A 13,765-nucleotide genomic window follows, 5' to 3' on the forward strand; every position below is an offset into this window, starting at 1 on the left:
AATTATCAAATAAACATATCTTTCTATAAAAATAACTGAACATTCACTGGTGGCTAAAGATCTTTTTTCAGAGAAAAACAATGTTAATTCACTAATAATACAAGTGATTACAGTCCTGGCTGGGTAGTTTGTTTGGTTAGAGCATTGTCCTGATAGGTCAAGGTTACAGGTTCAATCCCCAATCAGGGCACATACAAGAATTGACCATGAATACATAAATAAGTGGAACAACAAATTGATATTTCTCTCTCTCTCTCTCTCTCTTTCTTTCTTTCTCTCTTTCCTTCTCTCCCTCTCTCCCTCTCTCCCTCCTTCTCTCCCTCTCCCCCCTTACCTCTCTTCTTGGCTCCCCACTCCCTTCCTTTCTCTCTAGAACCAAAATTCTTTTTAAAAAGGAATACATTTCACCAGCCTACAAGCTAGAACCAGAGGTATAGAAAAGACAATTAGATTACTACTTGAATCTAAATATTATCTGTTTTCATTTGTTCAGATTTTCTCAATAAAGTGAAGCTCCACTGATTTTATAGAAAGGAAGGGAGAGAGAGAAACATCAGTAGGTCGCCTCCTATGTGCACTTTTAGAGGATCAAACCCACAACCTTTTGGTGTATAAGACGATGCTCCAACCAACTGAATCACCGAGCTGGGGCTAGATCTTTGTCTTACAATAAAGTTATAAAAAACAGAGCCACAGTTAGGTTATAAAAATATGAGGAGTTCATGCTTGTTCAAAGTATTGGCGTAATTTTAAAATTTTGAGAAGACAATCTAAGATAACTACCAATTTTAAATCCACATGTCCTTTGACAGAAAATGTCTTTCAGAACTTTCCACATATGGTCAAGAATAAATGTACAAAAAATTCGCACAACAAAATTATAAAATGGTAAAAATTTGAGACACCCTACCTCACTTAGCTTATTTAAAAAGCTAATTGGTGATACACAGTCCAGTAAGACAAGGTGGCTTCGGTGGCACTGGGAGAGCAAGATGGAGGAAACAAAGTTGACTGGAATGCGAGCATGTGGCCCAGCCCCTTGAGACTGGCCTAACAACACACTGGGACCTTGCCCATGCCTCTGCTGTCAGTCTGCCTACCTACGTCCAGTGACCTGTGGCCTCCCTTCTTCCCTTCTACCTAGCTGGAAAAGAAACCCCCCTCACACTAGTACTAAGGATGCCAGAAAATGAGGGAAGGGGCAACCTTATTCATCTTAATTCCTGGGGACTTAGCCCCCTGGGTGTCAAGACTTTCTCCTCCCCCAAAACAGGAAGCTTTTTTTTTTTGTCCTCTTGGCCAGTAGTTCCAAATCTTTCCTTTGTTAAAAACCTTCTTGTTGTATACATATCCTTTGCCCCTTCCATGGATTCCTATGATTTGAAAGATTTTGTCTGCTAAACTGCCAAATGATAACATCACTTTCTCCTTTCTAAATTAACAACGTCTTCTGTAACCGAGTGTATGTTATAGTCAGTGCCCTAGGGGTAGAGAATATCATAAATCTTCAAAGTGCTATCTGTCTGTCAGGCACTGTGCTAAACACTTTACGTAAATTATTTCATCTTCAGTATAATCCCAGAAGGTAGGTTTTATCTGCATTTTACAGAAAAGGAAACAGTATTCTTAGGGACACATAGTAAGTGTCAGAACTAAATATAACAAAAGTGTTTTTATGACAATGCATAGAAAATTATCTGGAAGATTACTTCTTGGAGATGGGAGTAATGGGAGCTTTCGATTATTATTCCACTTCTATATTTGAATATTTCATGCAAGTATATAGTACTTTTATAATTTTGAAAATAAAGTTTTTGCTCAAAACTAAAAGAAAGAAAATCTGGCACTATCAAGTCCTTAATGTAAAATGTCCTAAGGTATCTTGCTCAGAATTTAAAGGTGAATTATGGCTCCACAGCAGATTTCTAGGGTGAAAACTACCCTTTAGCAGCATTTACCTAAAATCTGTAGAACTCAAAGGTGTCTGGCATGGGCACGGTAGCCTAAAGCAGAGATTTCCTTGAGTAGCTCATGAGACAATTTTCATGGCATTTCTTCCTTTTCTTTTTATAACTCTATGATTTATGCTTCCTTTTGTTCATTTTTAACATCTATATGTACTAGTGGAGCAGACATCTGTTTTCTTACTCATACATTAAATTTGATAGGGGTGCCCTTGGGGCATTGCCAAGATCCTTTAGTAACCCACAGAAATGAACTCCGCTCAATAAAGTGAAGTGTAAGTGTGGTTTAGATATGCTAAAATTAATTGGGTATTGGATGAGGCTCTCTTACTCACTAAAGCTAAGGTGAATGACCTTCCAAATGTTTATACTTTTGAGCGGATTGATCACTCTTGTGTTGGTATGCTATATAGAATTTTGTCACCTGCTTTGTGCTATGTATTTCCAAGCAGGCCAACTCTGGGAAGACTTTAACCTTGTATCCTATGGGACATAGCAAGCTACAGATCTACTGCCAGCTGTATTTCTCTCAGAGGGGAATGCCCTTTTCCTACCTCTGATTGTCACTTTGATATGTTTTTTCCCTTTGCCTTATTGTAGATGGGGAGTTTACAGAATCATGGGAAGGTTGGCCAGTTATATCAGAAGTACAGTGTTCATTTCTACTGTTCTTTTTGTTCTCTAGCTTCCCATTGACAGAGGTGGAGGTGAAGGAAAGGCCATGTACATTGACACCGAGGGTACCTTTAGGCCAGAACGGCTGCTAGCAGTAGCTGAGAGGTATGTCACTGGATTAGATGAAAGAAGTATGGCTGTACTGTCATTGTGATTGCCAGGGGTGATCTGGCTGAAGAGTGTCTGCTTATTACTCCATATTCCAAAGTTGTTCGTATATCAGAGAAAAGCATTCTTCTTTAGTCAGAAATCCATGAATTACTTTCAGACTGGATTTAAAAAACAAGACCCAACTGTATGCTGTTTTCCAGAGAAACACTTCAGGTTCAAAGACACAAATAGGTTGAAAGTAAAAGTTTGAAAAAAGATTTGCATGCAAACAGTAACCATTAGAGAATTCTAGTGGCTACACTAACATCAGACAAAATAGGCTTTAAGACACAAAAAAATATTACTAGGGACACATTTTATAATTGAAAGGTCAGTTCAGCGGAGAGATGTAACTATTATAAACATACACACATCTAATAACAGAGCCCCAAAATATATGAAGCAAAAACTGACATAATTGAAGGATGAAATAGACAGTTCAACTATAATATTTGAGGACCAATATCTCACTATCAGTAATGGATAGATGGCTCAGTGAAGGAGAACTACAAAAATCTACAGCTTGCATCATACTTAATGGTGCAGTTCTGAATGCTTTCTCCTTCAGATCAGAAACAAGGCAAGGGTGTCCACTCTCACCATTTATATTCCATATTGTACTAAAGGTCCTAGTTGGTGCACTCAGGCAAGAAAATAAAAGGCATAAAATTGGAATGGAAGGCATAAAATTCATTATTCACCAATGACATGATCCTATATGTAGAAAAACCCAAAGAATCTACACACACAAAAAGAAACTACTAGAACTAAATTAATTCAGCAAGATATTCTATGTCAGTATTTCTATATACTAGCAATGAACAGTTCAAAAACTAAAAATACAATCCCATTTACAGTAGTATCAAAAATAATATTAGTAATTTAATAGGAGTGCAAGACTGGTACACTGAAAACTACAAAACATTACTGAGAAATTAAACATCTGCATAAACAGAAACATTCCATATTCATGGATTGGAAGATATAACACTATTAAAATGGTAATTCTCCCTCAAATTAATCTGGATTCAACATAATCCCTATTGAAATTCTAGCAAGCTTATTTGCAGAAATTGACAAACTGATTATATGGAAATATCAGGGACCTAGAATAGCCAAAACATTGTTTGTGGGGGGAGGACTGGAGATCTTGCTTAGTCTTTCCAGTTTGAAAACTTACTATAAAGCAACAGTAATCAAAACAGTGTGTTGCTAGCATAAGGACAGGCATATGGATCAATGAAAGAATTAAGAGTACAGAAATAAACCCTCTCATTTATAGTCACTTGATTTTTGACAAAGATGCCAAGGCAATTTAATGGGGAAAAGAATAGTTCTTTTCAATAATTGGCTAATGTAATTGAATATCCACATGCAAAAAGACATATTTAGACCCTTACCTTATACCATACATAAAAATTAACTAAAAATGGATAGTAGTCTGGTGATTCCTCAAAAAATTAAACATAGAGTTCTGGCTGGTGTGACTCAGTGGATTGAGTGCCAGCCTGCAAACCAAAAAATTACCAGTTCAGTTCCCAGTCAGGACACATAGAATTACATTATGATCCAGCAATTCCAATTCTGGTTGTATACTCAGAAAAATGAAAGCAGGGACACAAACAGATGCTTACTTGTGTTCCGATGTTCATAGTGGCATTATTCACAATAGCCAACAGGTAGAAACAATCCAGGTATCCATGAACAGGTAAATGGATAAACAAAATGTTATATATACACACAATAAAATATTTTTCAATCTCAAAAAGGAAGGAAATTCTCACACAGGCCACAATATGGATGAACCTTGAAAATATGCTAAGTGAAACAAAACAGTTGCCATAAGGACAAATATTGTATGATTTGTCTTATATGAGGTAGATTAGTCAAATTCGTAAAGAAAAATTAGAACGGTGGTTTCCAGGGGCTTGGCGTGAAAAGAATGGGGACTTACTGTTTAATGGGTACAGAGTTTCAGTTTGGAATGATGAAGAAGTTCTTATTGGAATAGTTACACAGCAGTGGGAATATACTTATTGATACTGGACTGTATATTTTGAAAAGGTTAAAATGGTAAATTTTATGTATATTTACAACAGTATTTTTAAAAGATAATAATCCTAAACATAAAAGCTAAAACTGTAACACTTTGTGGGCGAGGGAGAAAACTCTGATAAGGATCTAGTATTCAGAATATATGAATAACCCTTATAACCAGAAAACAAAATGGAACTCAATTTTAAAAATGGACAAAGATTTGTAAAGACATTTCTCCAAAGATATGCAAATAGCCAATAAACACAAAGACATTTCTCCAAAGATATGCAAATAGCCAATAAGCACAAAGATATGCAAAAATTTAAGTTGCACTTTTAATTTTTAAGCACATGGAAAGATACCGGCATTAGTCAGAGGAAATGCAAATTAAAATCACAGTGAGATACCACTCCTGGCTATAATAAAATAAATAGTAACAAGTGTTAGGGAGGGTGTGGAAAAACTGGAACCCTTCTACATTGCTGGTGAGAATGTAAAATGGTATGGTACAGTTGCTTTAGAAAAGACTATGTCAATTAAACAAATTTACCATATGACCCAGCAGTTTTACTCTGTATGTACCCAAGAGATGTGAAAACATGTCCAGCAACTTGTATGTGGATGTTTATGTTATTGTTATAATCTCCAAAACTTGGTAACAATCCATTATCTATCAACTGGTAAATGAATATACAAAATTTGATTTATTCATTATATACTATTTCCATTATTTATGAAATACTATTTGACCATAAAAAGGAATGAAGTACCAGTATGTATTAGAACGTGGAAGAACCTCAAAAACATACTAAATGATAGAAGCTAAACATATTGTATGTGGTTTCATTTATATGAAATTTCCAGAAGGGGAAAGTCTATAATGATGGTAAATTAGGTTGTTGCCTGGGGCTGGGAATAGGAACAGAAGTAACTGCAAATAAACTTGAGATCTTTTTGAGGTGATGGAAAAGTTCTAAAATTGGGTTGTGATGATAGTTATACAACTCTGCAAGTTTACTAGGAAGTCATTGTGAGGCTTAAGTTGGAAACTGCCTAGCTAGAGAATTTTCTTTTCTAGTTTTATAATTATAACCAAATTATCTTCCCTGTTAACAATTTGAGGAATCCAAGCCATGGAGTGTATTCCATTGAGACATAACATTAGTTTGGAACAATAATTGTAGCTTTTTGCCTTTGCTTACAAAATCCCTGTCATGAAAAGAAGACTCCCTCTCTTGCAACCTGATCTTAGTTTTCTATAAAGATGTGTATACCAGACTGTATCTTCCTTCCCAAAGTTGTTTTTGGTGTTCTTGTACAGAAATTGCACTTTTAATTTTTAAGTACACTATTTTAGTAATCAAAGAGTTCTCTTGGATAGTCAGTAAGATTTTGTCCAGTAATGTAACTGGGTGTTCAGACAGGATAGATGAGATAGTAGAATATCATCTGTGAGGACAGGGACATCATGTTTTTGTTTGTTTTTAGTTTATCCTCACCCGAAGACACACTTACTGAATTTTTAAGATTTTATTTCTTTTTAGAGAGAGGGGAAGGGAGGGAGAGAAACATTGATGTGATGTGGGAAACATCAATCAGACACCTCCCGCACACATCCCAGCTGGTGAGTGACCACGCAGCCCTAGCACATGCCCGGACCAGGATTGAACCACTGACCTTTCGCCCTGTGGGATGATGCTCTAACGAGCCACACCACCCAAGGCAGAGACTTTGTTTTGATCACTCAGAGTATCACTAAGTCCTAAAACAGAGCATTCAGAATGAATTGATATTTATTAAGTGGGGCCATGTTTATGATTTTTATCAACTAAAAGAAAAATGTTTAAATAAAAATTTCATTAGTTCATTGTAATCATTTCTACCTGTAACTAAATTTCTGTTTATGTATATTGCATTTAAATTTATATTTCTGAGAAAATTACAGAGCCTCCTTAAGCTAATACCAAATTTCCCTTCACAACAGAACAATTCTCCCTGATTAATTTTTGCCATGCCCTGGTGAAGAATATTAATCCATATTTAGGTTACTATAACTCAGGGTTCTCAGAATGTGGTTCCTCAGTACAGCTGCATTACCGTCACCTGGGAACTTGTTTGAAATGCAAATTATCTGACTCCACACCAAATCTGCTGAATCAGGAACAGAGACTCTGAGGACAGGGTCCAACAAGCTCTCCAGGTAATCAAAATGTTTGCTGAAGTTTGAGAGCCACAGTTGCAATTGTCAGTGTCACCACATTTTTTTTTAAAGTTCTTTTAAGTACTATGAAAGAGAGAATGACAGTACATCTTTGAGGTGATACAGCAGAGTTTTTCAAACTTACATGTTAAGAATCACATGAAACCTGGCTGGTGTGGTTCAATAGATTGAGCTCCAGCCAGCGAACCAAAAGGTTGCCAGTGAATTCCTGGTCTGGGCACCTGCCTGGGTTGCAGGCCACATCCCCAGTTGGGGGGGGTGTGAGAGGCAACAAATGGTGATGTTTCTCTTCCTCTCCCTCTCTCCCCCTTTCTTTAAAAATAAGTAAATAAAATCTTTTTTTTTTTCTTTTTTTTTTTTAAAGAATCACTTGAGGTATTTGTTAAATAAGCAAATTAATGTCTTCCCTGAAAATTGTGATTTATTGATTTTTTTTTTAGGCTCAAGGATTTTTACATTTTTAACAGGTATTCCAGGTTATTCATATCTTTGAGGAAGTTCCAGAAACACTGTGAGAGAGGATGCTTATTTCTCACCAACTTTTTTCCAAATTGTGGGGATAGAAAATTTCATGTTGCTTTAGGAACTTAAGCACAGAGATCCCCATAGTCATCTTTGCACACTGCTGAGAGGAAAGCCAGGATAATTTTTTTAATAAATCTAGTTAGCATTCACCAGGCGATAGTTTTTTTAATTGATTTTTAGAAAGAGAGCTCCGAGACATTGATTTTTTCCACTTACTTATGCATTCATTGGTTGATGCTTGTCTCTTCCCTGACCAGGGATCCAAACCTGCAGCCTTGGTGTATCCGGACAATGCTCTGACCAACTGAGCTGCCTAGCCCCAGGGCGCCAGGATAATTCTTTGTTTTTCTGGTAAATCATCCGTGTTCTGGTAGCAAAAGATAATCCCCCTTCCTCATAGCAGATTACATCAATGTTTCTTGAGGAAAGACTAGACGACTTGTGTGGTATAATATTTAGGCCTCTTGAATCTTTTTAAAAATCTTACAGCTATGATTTAAATACGGAAAATTTTATCTCCTATTCCCATTTTATTTGGTCAACATCCCAAGGTAAAATTCTATTCTCCTTTTCCTTATTTTCATGCCCAGATTTAACTGATAATTCATCATTATCAATCTGCTTAATGCCAGGACTAACCTTTCATTTATGTTGATGATGGTGAAGAATAGCAGAGGAAGTATCCAGGAAAGTACATAATACGAAGAATCCATTCTATGGTGTGGAAAATGCAGTTGGGTAGGGTGGCATCTCCTGATATCAAGATTTAACTTGTTGCAGTGTTATTTCAAGTGCTACAACAGTCTTTTGTTTTTCTATTCTTTTTGGGAGAAAAACTAATAAAGCTAAGTTTCAGAAAAATAGGTTTGATATAGTATATGTTTTTGTAGTAGTCAGAGTCTCCATATAGAAGGGACTGCTTCTTTAAAGACTGATAGAATCATAAACATAGAAACTTTTGGTTCTCAAAGAATGATATCACATCGATTTGTTTAAACATTCTGTTTTGAAATATTGCATAAAGGAAGTATATTTTTGGACTATATGAAATTAGGTGACATTAATATGAAAGTATGACTGGGTTAAAGTGATGTATATGATTCTCTTTGAAAGCTTTATTCAGCAACAATTATTCAGAGTTTACTAGCTATAAAAAAATGTACTAGGTAGAGAAGCTTAGTCTTTACCCAAGGAATTTGTAGTCTAGTCAAAGAATGGCAGGGTGGCCCCTCACAAGTGCCATAAAAAGATCTAACTCAGGTTTTTTTGGAAGCACAGAAGAGGGAGAATCATGTATATATTTGAGAGGTACAGGGAAGTATTTTTATGGAAGTGTAGGCAATTAGTTGAGTCTTGATAGATGCATAAATCAAATTATCTTTGAAGACATGGGGCTTCATTATGGTACATTTAATGAAAATGAAAGCTGTCTTACTTGAACCATTCATGTCTTAGGGTAGCAGTTATAAAGGCAAGAAAATACAGATTGTCCTAAGAAAATGGAGATATTTTATTTGCCTTTTTTTTTTTTTTAAAGAGAGGGGAAGGAAGGGAGAAAGAGAGGGAGAGAAACATCAATCAGTTGCCTCTCATACACCCCAGCCAGGGATCAAACCCACAGCTTAGGCATGTGCTCTGACCAGGAATTGAATGAGTGGCTTTGCAGGACAATACCCAGTCAACTGAGCCACACTGGTCAGGGCTATTTGCCTTTTTAAAATGCATATGAGGGGAAATCATTATTGAGATATGAAATGAATTAAGGTACTGTTCATTTAACCATACTACCAAATTTTGCAGTGTATAATGGTGCACCTTTTTGCCCAAATTTTTGAGGGAAAATAAGAGTACCTATTATACTTGGGAATTAGTGCTAAAACGTGGGTGTGCGTTATATGCAGCAAAATATGGTAGATACATGTCACATCTTCTATCTTAACTGTAACTAATTATTAGCAATAAAAAGAATGTACTTGTTTCTGTTGAACTTTTTAGAATTTTTTAAGTTTTTGTTTAGATTTTATTCTTATGTAACAAGTTTATATGAATGTAATAGGTCTTTGAGTGATTTTTTTGTTTTGGTCTCAAGTCTGTCACATGTTTTCTTGGTTTATCCAGGAGAACAATGTTTCCTTATATTTGGAAATTTACACTTCAGGAGTTTTCGATAGATTTATTTTGAAGCCCTGCCAGATAGATCTATTTCAAAGCAGTGCTGTCATCTCTCCCTCTTTTGTCTGGACTGGACTTCCTAATAGGAAGGGAATTAATGTGTGTTGGCTCCAACACCACCTCTTACCTAACCATCCAGGTAACTTCTCATCTGCCTGAGTTCTGTGTGCAGCCTAAAAATGTCTCTCCTCTCTTCCAGATATGGCCTCTCTGGCAGTGATGTCCTAGATAATGTAGCATATGCTCGTGGGTTCAACACAGACCACCAGACCCAGCTGCTTTATCAGGCATCAGCTATGATGGTAGAGTCCAGGTATGTGCTCAGTAGAAGACACTGAATATGCTCCCAGGGCCCTTACCTTGAATCTTATACAAGCTATTTAACCAAATTGATAGTACCTTGAATTAGAAATGGAGAGATTTGAGGTTTAGTTCCTATTCTGACAGTCTTGCTTTCTAGTTAAGTCAAGTCACTGTTAAAAAATGAAGCCATAATCCACCTGAACTGGTTGGAAATTTTACCTTGTTAAATGGTACCTCAGACCATGAAGGTTACACAAATACGTTAATGAAACATCTATGTAGAAGTATAACTATGAATATGGGACTTTGGTATAGTGAGGAATGAAGCAGAATCTGACATAAACTAGAAATAGGCTTCAGAGAACCCTTGTTCCTTGTAGGTATGCACTGCTCATTGTAGACAGTGCCACTGCCCTCTACAGAACAGACTATTCCGGTCGAGGTGAACTTTCAGCCAGGCAGATGCACTTGGCCAGGTTTCTGCGGATGCTTCTGAGACTTGCTGATGAGGTGAGTTGTGGGGTAGTGACAGAGGATAACTATTTTCAGGGGCCATGGATTCCAGAGGACTTGCTGGGAGGCCAGGACATCAGGGCTTGGTTATCATCCAGATATCAGTTAGATATGAGGAGAAACTTGAGTCGTTCATTGGTTTTCGAGGGAAAGGGGTGGCCTTAGTAAGGTCCTTGAAATGTCTGTGGCCACAAAAAATGACATTTATCCTTTCTTCATCAGTTTGGTGTAGCAGTGGTAATCACCAACCAGGTGGTAGCCCAAGTGGATGGAGCAGCCATGTTTGCTGCAGATCCTAAAAAACCTATTGGAGGAAATATCATTGCTCATGCCTCAACAACCAGGTAAAGTGAGAGAATAGATGACTTCATCTTGGAATGCCGTGTTAACTATGAAGCAGACATGAAAATACAACATTTCCCTGTTAAAGCTACAATTATGTAATTGGACAAAGGAGCCTTTGCTAAATCTAATTATCATGCTTTGGTTACTGTACGTGTTTGCTTTTAGTTCATAAAAGAATTAAAAGCGCCCTGACTGGTGTGGCTCAGTGGGTTGAGCATCATCCTGCAAACCAAAAAGTCACAGGTTCAGTTCCCAGTCAGAGCACATACCTGGGTTGTCGGCCAGGTCCCAGGCTGGGGGAATGGGAAAGGCAACCAATAGATGTTTCTTTCCTATTTTCTCCCTCCCTCCCCCTTTCTCTGAAGATGAATACATTAAGAAAAACTTTTTAAGATTTTATTTATTTATTTTTATTTTTTTAGAGAGGGAAGGGAGGCGGGGAGAGAGAGAGGGGGAGGGAATCAATCATCAATGTGCAGTTGCTGGGGGCCATGGCCTGCAACCCAGGCATCTGCCCTGACTGGAAATCGAACCTGCAATACTTGGTTCGCAGCCCGCACTCAATCCAGCTATGCCAGCCAGGGCTATTTATTTATTTTTAGAGAGAGGGGAAAGGAGGGAGGGCAACATCAATGTGTGGTTTCCTCTCACGCACCCCCTACTGGGGACCTGGCCTGCAACTCAGACATGTGCCGTGACTGGGAATCGAACCAGCAGCAACTCTTGTTCGAAGGCCAGCGCTCAATCTACTGAGCCACACCAGCCAGAACAATAAAATCTTTAAAATATAATAATAATTAAAAGCCCTCAAATGTCGAGGGCTGAATATGAAGCATATGCCTCCCTCTCATTATTAAAAGAAAATAGCCCTCGCTGGTGTGGCGTAGTGAATTGAGTGCTGTCCTGCAAACCAAAGGGTCACTGGTTTGATTCCCAGTCAGGGCACATGCCTAGGTTGTGGGCCAGGTACCCAGTGGGGGGGGTATGCGAGAGGCAACTGGTCAGTCATTGTCTCTCACACATATTGATGTTTCTCTCCCTCTCTTTCTCCCTCCCTTCCCTTCTCTATGAATGAATGAATGGAAATAATTGGCTCTGGCCAGGCAACTCAATTAGTTATAGCACTGTCCTGATACACCATGTTTGTAGTTGGATACCCAGTCACGGCACACACGAGAGTCAGCTAATGAGTGCATAAATGAGTGAAACAATAAATCGATGATTCTCTCCCTCTCTCCCTACTCCCATTCTCTCTCTCTAAAATCAGTAAATAAAATTTTTTTTTACTCAAAGAAAATAATTGTTTTAATATGGAAAATCCACTAAGGTCGGGGAGGACAGGATAGAAATCCAGGTTGGAAGTACTCCAAGGTATACAGAAAGATTCCAGAAGTCCTTTTAAGAAGTATATACATCCAAACTTTTTTTAGTTCTACCATAAATAGTCAGGAATAGAATTTTTTAGTTATAATAACTTGGGTATTTTGGTCTGTGTCTTTGGGTCAGACTTTACCTGAGAAAAGGAAGAGGAGAAACCAGGATCTGCAAAATCTACGACTCTCCCTGTCTTCCCGAGGCTGAAGCTATGTTTGCCATCAATGCAGACGGAGTGGGAGATGCCAAAGACTGAGTCATTGGGTTGTTTCCTGTGATGAACCTAAGTGCCGCAGCGTAGTGGAGAAGACTGCTCCCTGGGGCTTCTCGTGGGCCTCTTCCTGTTGTGACTGCCAAAAAAAGGCTTCTGGGAAAATATCTATTATATCAGCTTTTCTGGTGGTGTAAACAGGAGACAGGTCAGTAGTCACAGATGGATCTGTTTATTCCTTCTCTAGAGAGTGTGTTAATCTCTATGTGAATTCTTTGGTTTTAGGGGTTGGTGTATGGCATACCTTTGACATAGTGCCTTGTGGTTGACTCGTGACTAACAGCTGGACAATCTTGTGCCTCCAGGAGAACTAGAGCTGGGGAGACCTCTTTCCTCACTGTCTGAATAATGTTGAAAACAAATGTCTTAGCTTTGTGGCAAAGGGAATAGGTCTCCTCAGAGGTTCTTTTTCTCTGTCAGTAAATCTGTCAGTCAGACAGAGGCTTTTAAGTTTGTATGCTTGAATTATCTTATGTAAGAGTTTGTTTTTAGTTAAAGAATACTGAGCAGACCTGCTGAGCCACCAGCCTTTAACCACCTATGTGCTTGATTTTGTTTTTTCGTTTTGTTTTTACTGCTAAGAGCATCAAGATAATTCTGGAATCATACGCATTTCAGAGGCTTAAGTAGATTGAGGGTGGGACTGCTATAAAGTAGTTATTTGTAGTGACTGCTATTTATAGGAGTTACTCTGGAACAAACTAAATATTTCAAGATAGGGCATTTATATTTTTGGCACTGGGTAGGGGTGGTCAGTTTCTATTACTTTAAAATTGAAATTTAGAAGGAAAGTCCTACATTCAGATGATTGAGCTTATTGTCCTTCAACCTAATATACTATTACAAGATGGATATACCATGGCTTTCCTGTGGCCTTTGTTTTTATTCTGTAAGTCTCATGTTGTAGAACTCGGATGCTTCCCTGGGTTATTCTGCTTCAGGGGGTTGATATACTCTTCTTCTCCTTTAAACTTCTACTCAGGATGGGTTTTAACAAGCTCTTCTAATTTTAAAAGGCCTCTCAGCTAGTACTGGGAGGAAAGGCAGTGAAAATCTCTGCTGGCGCCTGTGTCTGTCCTAGTGCACATAGGGAGATACAGTTTGGTGCAGCTTTGTTTTAAAAGCAGTTCTGTTTCCTGACTTTTAATAATGGAGTATCTCTTCGGTCTTCTCTTACCAAAAGACATACCTAGGGTGGTAGAATAAAGCCACAGT

The 13,765-nt window shown here is 37.9% G+C and overlaps 1 protein-coding gene across 1 annotated transcript in view; it reads left to right on the forward strand.

Moving 5' to 3' along the window:
• RAD51 (RAD51 recombinase) overlaps positions 1 to 13,406 on the forward strand; it is a 31,985-nt gene extending 18,579 nt beyond the window's left edge. The window contains exons 6-10 of the mRNA XM_045822691.1: positions 2,650 to 2,744; positions 9,944 to 10,057; positions 10,428 to 10,557; positions 10,783 to 10,904; positions 12,412 to 13,406. Of these exons, the coding sequence (XP_045678647.1) occupies positions 2,650 to 2,744; positions 9,944 to 10,057; positions 10,428 to 10,557; positions 10,783 to 10,904; positions 12,412 to 12,535 (585 nt within the window). The 3' untranslated portion in view covers positions 12,536 to 13,406. The remainder of the gene's footprint in view (positions 1 to 2,649; positions 2,745 to 9,943; positions 10,058 to 10,427; positions 10,558 to 10,782; positions 10,905 to 12,411) is intronic.
• The last annotated feature ends 359 nt before the right edge of the window (positions 13,407 to 13,765 follow it).

Source organism: Phyllostomus hastatus, unplaced genomic scaffold, assembly GCF_019186645.2.
Source record: "Phyllostomus hastatus isolate PE091 unplaced genomic scaffold, TTU_PhHast_1.1 phas_scaffold_501, whole genome shotgun sequence".
NCBI classification, from domain to species: domain Eukaryota; kingdom Metazoa; phylum Chordata; class Mammalia; order Chiroptera; family Phyllostomidae; genus Phyllostomus; species Phyllostomus hastatus.